Source organism: Dendrobates tinctorius, unplaced genomic scaffold (genome assembly GCF_039654945.1).
Source record: "Dendrobates tinctorius isolate UK_male_01 unplaced genomic scaffold, ASM3965494v1 ptg000251l, whole genome shotgun sequence".
In the NCBI taxonomy this organism is placed as follows: Eukaryota; Metazoa; Chordata; class Amphibia; order Anura; family Dendrobatidae; genus Dendrobates; species Dendrobates tinctorius.
The window spans coordinates 4,775,325-4,787,549 of record NW_027361918.1 but is presented as its reverse complement, the minus strand read 5'-3'; the positions used below and the strand labels follow the sequence as shown (position 1 = coordinate 4,787,549).

Genomic DNA, 12,225 nt, shown 5'->3' with positions numbered 1-12,225 from the left:
AGTGATTTCTCCTTTATGCGGACGCTGATACCGCTCCCGAGTGATTTCTCCTTTATGCGGATGCTGATACCGCTCCCGAGTGATTTCTCCTTTATGCGGACGCTGATACCGCTCCCGAGTGATTTCTCCTTTATGCGGACGCTGATACCGCTCCCGAGTGATTTCTCCTTTATGCGGACGCTGATACCGCTCCCGAGTGATTTCTCCTTTATGCGGACGCTGATACCGCTCCCGAGTGATTTCTCCTTTATGCCGACGCTGATACCGCTCCCGAGTGATTTCTCCTTTATGCAGACGCTGATACCGCTCCCAAGTGATTTCTCCTTTATGCGGACGCTGATACCGCTCCCGAGTGATTTCTCCTTTATGCAGACGCTGATACCGCTCCCAAGTGATTTCTCCTTTATGCAGACGCTGATACCGCTCCCAAGTGATTTCTCCAGCGTAGCAACCTCCCATTTGTCCCGGAGACCGTGTGTAACCAGCTGAGGGGGTTGTGGTCCATCTCCGCGGTGAAGTGGCGCCCGTATAAGTAGGGCTGCAGACGCTGCAGGGCCCATACAATTGCCAGATATTCCTTTTCCATTGTGGAGTAGGCCACCTCCCTTGACAGTAGCTTCCTGCTTAGGTACAAGACAGGATGTGCCTGGTCCCTCAAGTTAACCTGACTGAGCACAGCACCGAGGCCAAAGTCATTGGCGTCAATCTGTACTACAAACGGCCATTCAAAGTCAGCAGCTTGTAGTACTAGGAAGCTATAGAGAGTGGTCTTGAGCGCCTGGAAAGCTGTCTCGCAGGGGACTGTCCAGTCAACTGTGATGGGCAGCTTCTTCTTGATGAGGTCCGTCAGGGGCTTTGCCAGGGTACTATAGTGTGGGAACCTGCTATAATACTTGGCGGTCCCCAAGAAGGACATCACCTGCTTCTTAGTCCTGGGGGTGGGCCAGAATGCAATGACATCCACTTGTTCAGGCTCTGGCTTCAGAACCCCCCGCCTACCCAGTAACCCAGGTAGAGGACCTCGCTCATGCCCAGGTGGCATTTTTATGGCTTGATGGTCAAACCTGCCCGTTGGATCCGCCCAGGCACCTGCACCAAATGCTCTAGGCGATCCTCCTAGGTGGGCCTTAAGATGGTAATATCATCTAGTACACGGCCGCGTACCCTTCAAGTCCCTTGAGTAGTGCATTGACCATCCGCTGAAAAATTCATACAGTCCAAAAGGGGTAACAAAGGCAGAGCGTTCCCATGCCTCACGGGGTCAGGGGAATCTGCCAATATCCCCTGCTCAGATCCAGCCCCGGCCAACTGGTCAAGCAAATCATCGATGCGTGGTAAGGGGAAAGCATCGGTGACTATCACAGTGTTGAGCCTTCTGTAGTCCACGCAGAACCGGGTTGTTTGGTCCTTTTTGGGGACAAAGTCCTTTATTCAGCATTTCGTCAATCTCTTGGTGCATATGCTGCTGCACCTCGAGAGAGACCCGATATACTGAACGCCGGATTGGGGGGTGTTTCCCAGTGTTCACGTCATGGACGGCTGTTTCAGTCCTTCCGGTCAGGCTACTGAACAGCTCCCGGAAGGGGTGTAGGGTGACCCCCAGCTGGGACCATTGGTCCTCCGAGAACTGGTTGCCAACCTCCACATCCTCGATGGATACACCCGCTTTGACCTGGGTGAGCAGATCCAGGATGGTTTCTGCCTCTCCTTCCTCAGGAAGGTTGCACACGAGGAGGGCGCAGGCCCTCCCGCTCATGATGGGCCTTCATCATGTTAACGTGGAAGGTCTTCCTCCTTCCACGGGAGTGGTCCAGGGTGACCAGGTACGTAACGGCATTGAGCGGCTGGTGCACAAGGTATGGGCCCTCCCAGGCCGCCTGAAGCTGTTCTGTGGTACGGGGACCAGTTCCCACACCTTTTGACCCACCTGGTAGGTCCTCTCACCAGCATTCTGGTGGTACCAAAGCTTCTGGTCAGCCTGGGCTTGGGCCATATTGTCATGCACCAGCCCCGGCAAGGCTGTCATCTTGTTCCGGAATTGCACAACACACACAACATATGACCGACCCTCCAGGGGTGGCCAAGTCCCCTTCCCATGCCTCTCACCAGAGCCAGGGGCCCCCGCACACGTCACCCATACAGTAGCTCAAAAGGGGAGAACTCCTTTGAGGCCTGTGGAACCTCCCGCTAGGCAAATAACAGTTGTGGGAGGTATCTCTCCCAATCTCTCCTGTGGGAGGCGGCCAACATCTTAAGCATCTGCTTCAAGGTGCCATTGAACCGCTTGCACAGGCCATTAGACTGTGGGTGGTACGGGCTGGCCACCAGATGTTGCACATGTATTTGCTTACAAAGTGACTCCATCAGCTGCGACATGAACTGGGTCCCTCAGTCGGTGAGCATTTCCTGGGGAAACCCCACTGGGGATAAAATCGCCAGTAAGGCGGTAGCCACCTTGTCGGCCCGAATGGACGATAAGGCTACAGCTTCCGGGAACCGGGTGGCATAATCTACTGCCGCCAGGATGAAGCATTTCCCGTAGTGGCTGGGAATGGACTGCGGTCCAATGAGATCCACATCTACCCTCCTGAAAGGCTCTTCTTTGATGGGCAGAGTTAGCAGTGGGGCTTTGGGGCGCGGCCCCGCCTTCTCCCTCTGATAGGTGTCACACGAACGGCAGTAGGCAGCCACATCGGCCCCCATTTTAGGCCAATAGAATTGCTGGGCTAGCCTGGCCTTCGTTTTAGCGATCCCTAAGTTTCCGGCCATTGGAATCTCATGTGCGAACCGCAACAATTCCATCCTGAACGGATAGGGTACCACTTACTGTCAGTCCCTGGGCCACGCCTCTGCTGAACAGTTACCTGGTACAGCCGTACCTGGTACAGCCGTCCCTGGTCCCAGACCACGTGCTAGCAGTCTGACTCCATGGGATGACCACCTGCTCGCAGTCTGACTCCATGGAAGGCTGTGCCACCTGCTCCTTAAGAGCTTTCATGTCGCCTGAAACCCCCGACTATACGTGGCCAGAATAGACTAAACTGTCACGTCTTCCATCAGTTCATCGGGACCTGTCTCCTGGCATTTGTCTGACTCGGCAGCCACTTGGTTGGACATGGGGAAGCCACCGGACCTCCGTGAGGTTACCTGGGCCCTTGCTCCCACTCCTGGTGACTGACCACGACCGCTGCGACCGTGGGTAGCGCCCGCTTCCCCTATGCGCCTGACCAAGTCGCTGGATCAGGCAGACTAACCTGGCCTCCTGACATCCCGGATGTGGGGAACGCCTGCCCTGGGGCCTTACTTGATGGATCCACGTCTCCTGTAACACCACCAATCCCCAGGTTCTGTTCCTCCCTGCAGCGGTTCTGATCTCAGCAGTCTGGACTCATCTAGGGGCCCTGCACTTCCCATGGCTGCCCCCCCAATTCTGAGCCTCCTCCCGCAGCTCCATGCCCCCGTTTCTCCCACTAGATGACAGTAGATCCCAGCACACTGGCTGATCACACCTGAGGGCATCTTCACACCTCCCGCCTATCACAGCTGCTGTCCCTGTGCGTGTAGTTTCAGTGTATGGAAAAGTTTCAGATTTTGCTTCCCCCTTCACAGCAGGAGGCACATTCAATACATTAACATCAACAGCATTAGCAGTGGACATTTCAAGACAGTCTATAGCAGCCGAACTTGGGGGTTCAGTGGCCACATACTAGGACACTAGCTGCCTCAAATCGGTCCCAAGCAAAACATTGGCAGGAATATTAGCCGATACCCACACCTCCTATATTCCCCTCCCGGCTCCCCAGTCTAAATACTCGACAATGGGCAGTGCCAGTTCGACGCCTCCAATCCTGGAGACGAAAAGGGTTTTTCCGGGTACCTAATCCCAGGGAGACCCCACCTCAGGCCATACAAGGGTCATCTCAGCGCCGGTGTCCTGCAGTCCCATGACCGCTGCACGGCCGATAGTGACAGGTTGGTAATTGTCAAGGGACCTATCACTACCCCCTCCCACACACAAAACAGTTGATGGCTTCTTGGACGCGGCCTTATGGCGCTGGGGACACATGGCCTTGAAGTGTCCTGGTTGGTTGCAATGATGACATTGGCAGGGTTCCACCCCTGACCTGGAGAGGGGAGCAGAGGGGTGCGCCCCTGCATTCTATGGGCCGGGGAAATGGGTAGGATTGGTTTTACCCCCTCTCCAGGTGCTGCTGGCAGCCCTCTTGACTTCAGGTGCCCTATTGTTGGTGTATTCGCCTGCCAGGGCGGCTGTAGCAGAGGCCCCCTTTGGTTTCCAGTTACGGATGAACTGCTGGAGGTCCTACAAGCAGTTCCACAAAAACTGCTCAGTTGCGATGAACTCCTTCAGCTGCTGAGACGGTGGTGAGCTCCAGTCCTGTGGTCCATTCAACTGCTCTCAGTAAGGCTCGCATGTGATCGGTCCAGCTGTCTGCAGGACCCCGCTGCATTCTCCGGAGCTTCTTCCGGTATGTCTCAGGGGTAAAATTGTACTACCGGGCCAGAGCCTGCTTGATGTCCTCATAGCTCAGGGTGGTCTCGTTGGGAAGGTAGCCAAAGATTTCCAGGGCCTTACCCCTGAGGCGAGGGGTTAAGAACCGGACCCACTGGTCCTCAGGCAGATGGCACTGATGGCAATTTTTTTCAAATGCCAACAAGAAAGTGTCCAAGTCCCCTCCTTGGTCCAGCAAAGGGAAGTCATCTGCCCGTAGCTTCGGGATCTGGGTTTCAGGGGACTTGTGACGGGCTGGGGTCTGCAGCTGGAGTTGGAGTTGAAGCATTTGTTGCTGGAGTTTGCGCTCCCGCTGACGTTCTGCCATGAGAGTATCATAGGTGGCTTTGTCTCCGGCCTTGAGGCTGGCCATAGCTACTTACAGGAGGGCATCCGATCCTGCTTGGCTGGGGTGGGCAGGTGAGGGGCAGTCCACTGCAGGACTGAGCACAGGTGGCGGGCTCCTTGGGGAGCCTTGGCTGGACTCTCCATCACCTTGAACACAATCATCCACCTCCTCCCCATTGACCATAGCATTGACCATTTCCAGAGTTCTGCCACTGGCCATCCTTGCACTCTTTGGTTACTGACACAGAGCTGCAACCAGTGCACCCACATACCTTATATTATTTGCTGGTAGTCCTTAGTCTGGGAGTAGGGGTCCCACACACACTATTCTCTCGATCCCACTGCTGTGCCACTTGTAAGGAGAAACGAGAGCTGGATATCCCTCCGCCGTCACCAATCTGTGACTGAGCTTACAGTCACAGCTCTCTGGCACCCCCTTTCCCTCAGGCCAGTCAGGGAACTGCACCCAGTATAAGTAGTCGCAGGAGATGCTGCCCTGTTACGTACTAGTTACCGAGGCACTCTGCAGTGAGGGTGGTATATATATCGCCAGTCCCAGGCCGGGAATATATATATATATATATATATAAACCTCTGGTCCATCACTGCCAGGATCCCCAATAACACCAGGACAGCATGCTGCCACCAGTTCCTAGTTAGATATAAATACCACAAAGCGGCTATCAATAGTAATGCTCATCCATTGGAGCTATATTCAGACCAAAGAAAAAATGGAATCAAGAGCAGTAAATAAAATATAAGATTTTTATTATACTCAATAGGGTAAAATACAATATGTAAGAAAAAAAGAGATGTGGCTAAATACAAGATAAGGGAATCAGCGACATCCAGTTACCACATATAAGGTCATGGTACAATTAATATTATTTAGGCAAAGGCAAGATAGCAATAACATAATCCACTCCCTTTACTTATATGTGATAACTGGATGTCGCTGATTCCCTTATCTTGTATTTAGCCACATCTCTTTTTTTCTTACATATTGTATTTTACCCTATTGAGTATAATAAAAATCTTTTATTTTATTCACTGCTCTTGATTCCATTTTTCCTAGTTAGACATAAGCCCGGTCCGTTATCAAGCTTATATCTGGTAAGAAACCAACCCCAGGTAGCATAAGTACTATCTGGACTCACAGACGAGGGAAATCGGGTTTCGAGATAAAAGAGCAGCCAAAGATTAATTGATACTTAATTGCCAAAAGGCGCACTAGATAATACAAATATATACAGAGTAATATACAGAGATTACAGCCAGAGGTGCAGATAAAAGTAGTGTACAGGTATGGGATTGCAGCTAGCTGTATGTGTCACGTTACCAATCCTTATAGCATGTGGGCCCCAGGGAAGCGCTGAGACCTCAGGTACTTAGTATCTGGTCCGTCTCCACACGTGACACGACGTGGCTTCCGTGGCAGAACAGTGACACTGGCTAAATGTGTAGAGCTAGCTTTTTAACCCCTAGCTCGCCCCCCTCCCATATTTGCCACCGCCCCTCTGGGTTGAACTGAACTCTTCTCCCCTGACCTCCTAGCTGAAATAATTCCCAGTATCTAGGATGGGTCATAACTTCCAAGTGGGAAGTCCAAATGGGATGAGTCACGTCTCAATGGGTTCGTAGGTCTGGACTGATGTGGAGAGTCCACACTTGGGTCGGCTAAGTGGTTCTGGAGAGCCCGTCTCGATAGCTTGGGATCCAGGCGCGCTAGAGAGATATGAGATGCAGGGGTACGTGCGGGGAGCTCCCAGGATTCTTTTGGTATGTCTGACATAACCCTGAGCTACACAGTACGCTCATAATTCATCTCTAGATGTCGGTGACACTGGGTCTGGTTTCCATGGTACTCTCAAGATTCATCTGTAGGAGTCAGTGACATTCAGTCTAGAGTCTACTTTGATTTTGGCTGCCTTGCACAAAAGACAGCTAGGGGTCCTAGCTCTTCTCCTCCCTGCCTTAATTAACACATGGCCTCAAATTCTCTGGCCAAATGGTAAAAGTCCTGCTCTGATGGGAATCCATGTGCTTTTCCCAAGGGTGGGAGCACATTTCAGGAGTGGATGGAGGTCTCCTGGATCTATGGGGCATGAATTCATACATCCAAAATGGAGTCTCCCTTGTCTCTCACACTTGGTATCCGGGATAGCTAGAAAAAGATGAGACACAGGTGTGCGCGGAGGGCTCCCAGGATTCTGGTGGTATATTGGACTTAACCCTGAGGTACACAGTCCTCTCATAATCATCTAGGTGTCGGTGCCCAAGTGTCTATGCTTTCCAATGCCATTCATAGCTAATTTATGTTGGCTGCCTTGCACAAAAGACAGCAGGGGGTCCCAGCTCAGCTCCCCCTCGCCTTAACACGTGGCCTCATATTTCCTGGCTATAAGGCAAAGTCCTGTTCTTTTGGGAATTTGTGTACTTATCCCATGGGTGAGAACCACAATTCCAGGGGCAGAAGGAGATTTCTGGATATGATGGGCCTGACTTTATAAATCAAAAATGGAATCTCCCTCGTCCCTCACAAGGAGGGGGGGGGGAGATAACAGAAAACCTTATAGCTTTCAGTGTTTTACTGGTGTACATTGCCTTTAAGTTTTAAAGAAATTGCATTTATACAGTGGGTATGGAAAGTATTCAGAGCCCTATAAATTTTTCACTTTGTTTCGTTGCAGCCATTTGGTAAATTCAAAAAAGTTCATTTTTATTAAAAAAGAAAAACTGAAATCTCACATGGTCATAAGTATTCAGGCCCTTTGCTCAGTGTTTAGTAGAAGCACCTTTTGAGCTAGTACAGCCATGAGTCTTCTTGGGAATGATGCAACAAGTTTTTTCACCTGGATTTGGGGATCCTCGGCCATTCTTCCTTGCAGATCCTCTCCAGTTCCGTCAGGTTGGATGGTGAACGTTGGTGGACAGCCATTTTCAGGTCTCTCCAGAGATGCTCCATTGGGTTTAGGTCAGGGCTCTGGCTGGGCCAGTCAAGAATGGTCACAGAGCTGTTCTGAAGCTACTCCTTTGTTATTTTAGCTGTGTGCTTAGGGTCATTGTCTTGTTGGAAGGTGAACCTTCGGCCAAGTCTGAGGTCCAGGGCACTCTGGAAGAGGTTTTCACCCTGGATATCTCTGTACTTGGCCGCATTCATGTTTCCTTCAATTGCAACCAGTCGTCCTGTCCCTGCAGCTGAAAAATACCCCCATAGTATGATGCTGCCACCACCATGTTTCACTGTTGGGATTGTATTGGGCAGGTGATGGGCAGTGCCTGTTTTTCTCCACACATACCCCTTAGAATTATCACCAAAAAGTTCTATCTTTGTCTCATCAGACCAGAGAATCTTATTTCTCATAGTCTGGGAGTCCTTCATGTGGTTTTTAGCAAACTCTGCCGGCTTTCATATGTCTCGAAACAATCACTGACCTCAGGGAGACCAGTCAAAGAAAACACTGCGGCAGCCGGCAAAGGCGCTCAATCAGTGAAATCTTAGGTGCAATGCTCCCTGGGAAATACAAATATGCAAATAAAGTCCACGGAGCCTCATTTAAGAGTCTCAAACACGGGACTAGCCAGATCTTCCTCCAGTGAAGGACCCAGCCAAGGGGTGGCTCCTTTCGGAAACCACCATTACCACCATATTAAGTGTCCCTTTAAGTCAATATCCAGCTCTTTACGAGTTTATAGATATGACAAGCGAAATACCAAGGCCAGGTATCCATCCACAGACAGCTGTTTCGAGGTGTTGCCCCTCATCAGTGTGGAGTAGGATTCTGGCTAGGTGGGAGCAATGCCTAGTAGACCAACATCACGAAACAATCACTGACCTCAGGGAGACCAGTCAAAGAAAACACTGCGGCAGCTGGCAAAGGCGCTCAATCAGTGAAATCTTAGGTGCAATGCTCCCTGGGAAATACAAATATGCAAATAAAGTCTGTGGAGCCTCATTTAAGAGTCTCAAACATGAGACTAGCCAGATCTTCCTCCAGTGAAGGACCCAGCCAAGGGGTGGCTCCTTTCGGAAACCACCATTACCACCATATTAAGTGGCCCTTTAAGTCAATATCCAGCTCTTTACGAGTTTACAGATATGACAGCTACTAGGCATTGCTCCCACCTAGCCAGAATCCTACTCCACACTGATGAGGGGCAACACCCTGAAACAGCTGTCTGTGGATGGATACCTGGCCTTGGTATTTCCATTGTCTTATCTGTAAACTCGTAAAGAGCTGGATATTGACTTAAATTGCCACTTAATATGGTGGTTTCCGAAAGGAGCCACCCCTTGGCTGGGTCCTTCAATGGAGGAAGATCTGGCTAGTCCCGTGTTTGAGACTCCACGGACTTTATTTGCATATTTGGCTTTCATATGTCTGGCACTGAGGAGAGGCTTCCGTCAGGCCACTCTGCTATAAAGGCCCGACTGGTGGAGGGCTGCAGTGATAGTTGACTTTGTGGAACTTTCTCCCATCTCCCTACTGCATCTGTGGAGCTCAGCCACAGTGATCTTGGGGTTCTTCTTTACCCCTCTCACGATTGCTCAGTTTGGCTGGATGGACAGGTCTAGGAAGACTTCTGGTGGTCCCAAACTTCTTCCATTTAAGGATTATGGAGGCTACTGCTCTTAGGAACCTTGAGTACTGCAGAAATTCTTTTGTAACCTTGGCCAGATCTGTGCCTTGCCACAATTCTGTCTCTGAGCTCCTTTGCCAGTTCCTTTGGCCTCATGATTCTCATTTGGTGTGACATGCACTGTGAGCTGGGAGGTCTTATATAGACAGGTGTGCGCCTTTACAAATCAAGTCCTATCAGTTTAATTATACACAGCTGGACTCCAATGAAGGAGTAGAGCCATCTCAAGGAGGATCACAAGGAAATGGACAGCATGTGACTTACATATGAGTGTCTGAGCAAAGGGACTAAATACTTATGACCATGTGAGATTTCAGTTTTTCTTTAATAAATTTGCAAAAATTTCTACATTTCTGGTTTTTTTCAGTCAAGATGGAGTGCAGAGTGTACATTAATGAGGAAAAATTAAATTTTTTGAATTTACCAAATAGCTGCGATGAAACAAAGAGTGAAAAATTTAAAGGGGTTTGAATACTTTCCGTACCCACTGTAGGTCATTCTACAATCAGATGATCAAAGTCTAGAAATATACTGAGGATAGTGACAGGTTCCAATGAAGATGGAGCCGGATCTCGTGAATCTGTATCATTAGCTGTATTTACATGAGCGATGTAAAAAAAACCCTCTTTGTGTAACCAGTGAAAACCACAAGCTTTATTAAGTTGACCTGGCTTTGTGGCGATGGCTGTTCTCTCTTCCCCACGACCATTAAATAGGTCTTCGGGGATGGATTCATCCAGGAATCGAACCAAAGTAGTGTACGATGAAACGTTCTCACCATGGCTGAGAGATGATCCACCTCATTGACTTGTATGGATTGGTTCTCTCTGATCTCTACACAATCATCCTATGCACATGAAAACCCTTCGTGTGAATGAGAGCGAACCATGAAACTATGACTGCCAAAAATATAAGAATCAACTTATCTAATTCTCATGTACAACAGTAGACATCCATAAACCATCACAAAGTGTCCACAGATGCCACCTGAGCCATATTGTGTAGGGATCCGGATATCAGAGTGCGGGGATAGGATGAAGGTGCAGAAGATTATAGTGGGCTTGTGAAGAAATAATTAAGAAAGGCCATAGGAGCACCCAGTGGTGTACTTCCCAGGTGACCATGCAGCCAGAGAAGTGTGAGGCAGGGTCATATAGTCTGCGCTCCCTTTCATAGCATGAGGAGATTTGTTTTTTTGGTTAATGGATTGAAGAAAAACCAAATTTAGGACTGTGTAACCGGCGAGTCTGCTGCTCTCCCTGCTGGGGTGAAGCGTGGCCTGATCATGGTGTCAAGGCCACCACTACTCCTCGGTAGATCGTGCTCTCTGCACATACCATCTGTAATACTTTATCTTTGCTCTTTTTGTAGATGTCTCCGTTGCAGTCCTGGCACTCCCTGTGACAACCAACGACCTTGATATCTTCTTGCCAACATGTCCTCTCTTGAGCCAGCCTGCCTCCCCTCGCCCACCTTCCACTGCAGATGGTCTCCCCAAGATGCTCTATCCATTCACCTGTCGATCATGTGGGATGGTGTTAAATGAAGGCTGTCCCCAGGATGACAATGACAGTGTGACTGACGGATACTACTGCTCTCGTTGTAATGTCCCTCCACCATCTGGAAGTCCCCACAAAGACTTCTCCTGTGTCCTCTGCTCATTTGTGACTCATTACCCAAACCACTTGTCTCGACACATGAAGACCCACAGCGGGGAGAAGCCTTACAAGTGCCAACTGTGTTCTTACGCCTCTGCCCATTATGACAACTTGAAGAGACACCAAAGGGTGCATACTGGTGAAAAACCATACAAGTGCCAACTTTGTGACTATGCTTGTGGCAACCTTGCCAACCTGAAGAGGCATGGACGGATTCATTCGGGTGACAAGCCATTTTGCTGTGGTTTGTGTAATTATAGCTGCAACCAGAGTATGAACCTTAAGCGCCACATGCTGAGACACACGGGGGAGAAACCTTTCCATTGTGCACAGTGCCACTACACTACAGGACACTGGGACAACTACAAGCGGCACCAGAAGACCCATGGTCACACTGATTGCCAGAGGGACCCCCATGACCCTCTGCATGGCAGCCTCTTTAGCAAGTGCTCTAACTTACCCACTGCGTCTGAAACTGCAGCATAAATGTCCTGGTTCATTTAGTCACCCATGCACATGGCGTGAATATGGCGTATTGCATGGCCGACTTGTGCCTGTCCTGACAAGTGCTTGACATTCTATGTTGTGGATCACAACACTCATCCTCAGTCATGCTGGAAATTCCCTGGTAGATGAAAACCAACCTTTTTGTTATTTCATGGTGGAGCGTGTCATATCTTTTGTAGGTTGGAGCATATTTCGGTTCTGGTGTGACAGACCTGGTGATCAGCTAGGACGACCCAAACGACAGAATGTAGACATTTCTTGTGATAATACATATTTATTCAGAACATGTGCCTAATAACTTCTTGCTTTCTTTGCGCTGAGGTTAAGCGATGTCAGTCTTGATGGGTGGAACCAGCCTTGGTCTAGCTTGCCTGCTATCCCTTAGCTATGAGCTTTCTGTTTGTAGATGGCTTCTTGCACAGGTTGGCTTAGGGAATATGTGAGATCTGGTGAGGGACATCATGGACGGGGGGTGAAAGGATCCAGTGTATGCAAGCTTAAAGAGAGCAGCACACACGGAACTGGCCAGAGCTCTGAGAGAAGCGTTTCTGCTGTCCGATA

The 12,225-nt window shown here is 49.8% G+C and overlaps 1 protein-coding gene across 2 annotated transcripts in view; it reads left to right on the top strand.

Annotated features, from left to right (window-relative positions):
• ZNF513 (zinc finger protein 513) overlaps window positions 1-11,948 on the top strand; it is a 46,110-nt gene extending 34,162 nt beyond the window's left edge. For both annotated transcript variants that reach the window (XM_073557768.1, XM_073557767.1), the window contains one exon: window positions 10,871-11,948. In XM_073557768.1, the coding sequence (XP_073413869.1) occupies window positions 10,871-11,643 (773 nt within the window). In that variant the 3' untranslated portion in view covers window positions 11,644-11,948. The remainder of the gene's footprint in view (window positions 1-10,870) is intronic.
• Window positions 11,949-12,225: the final 277 nt, after the last annotated feature.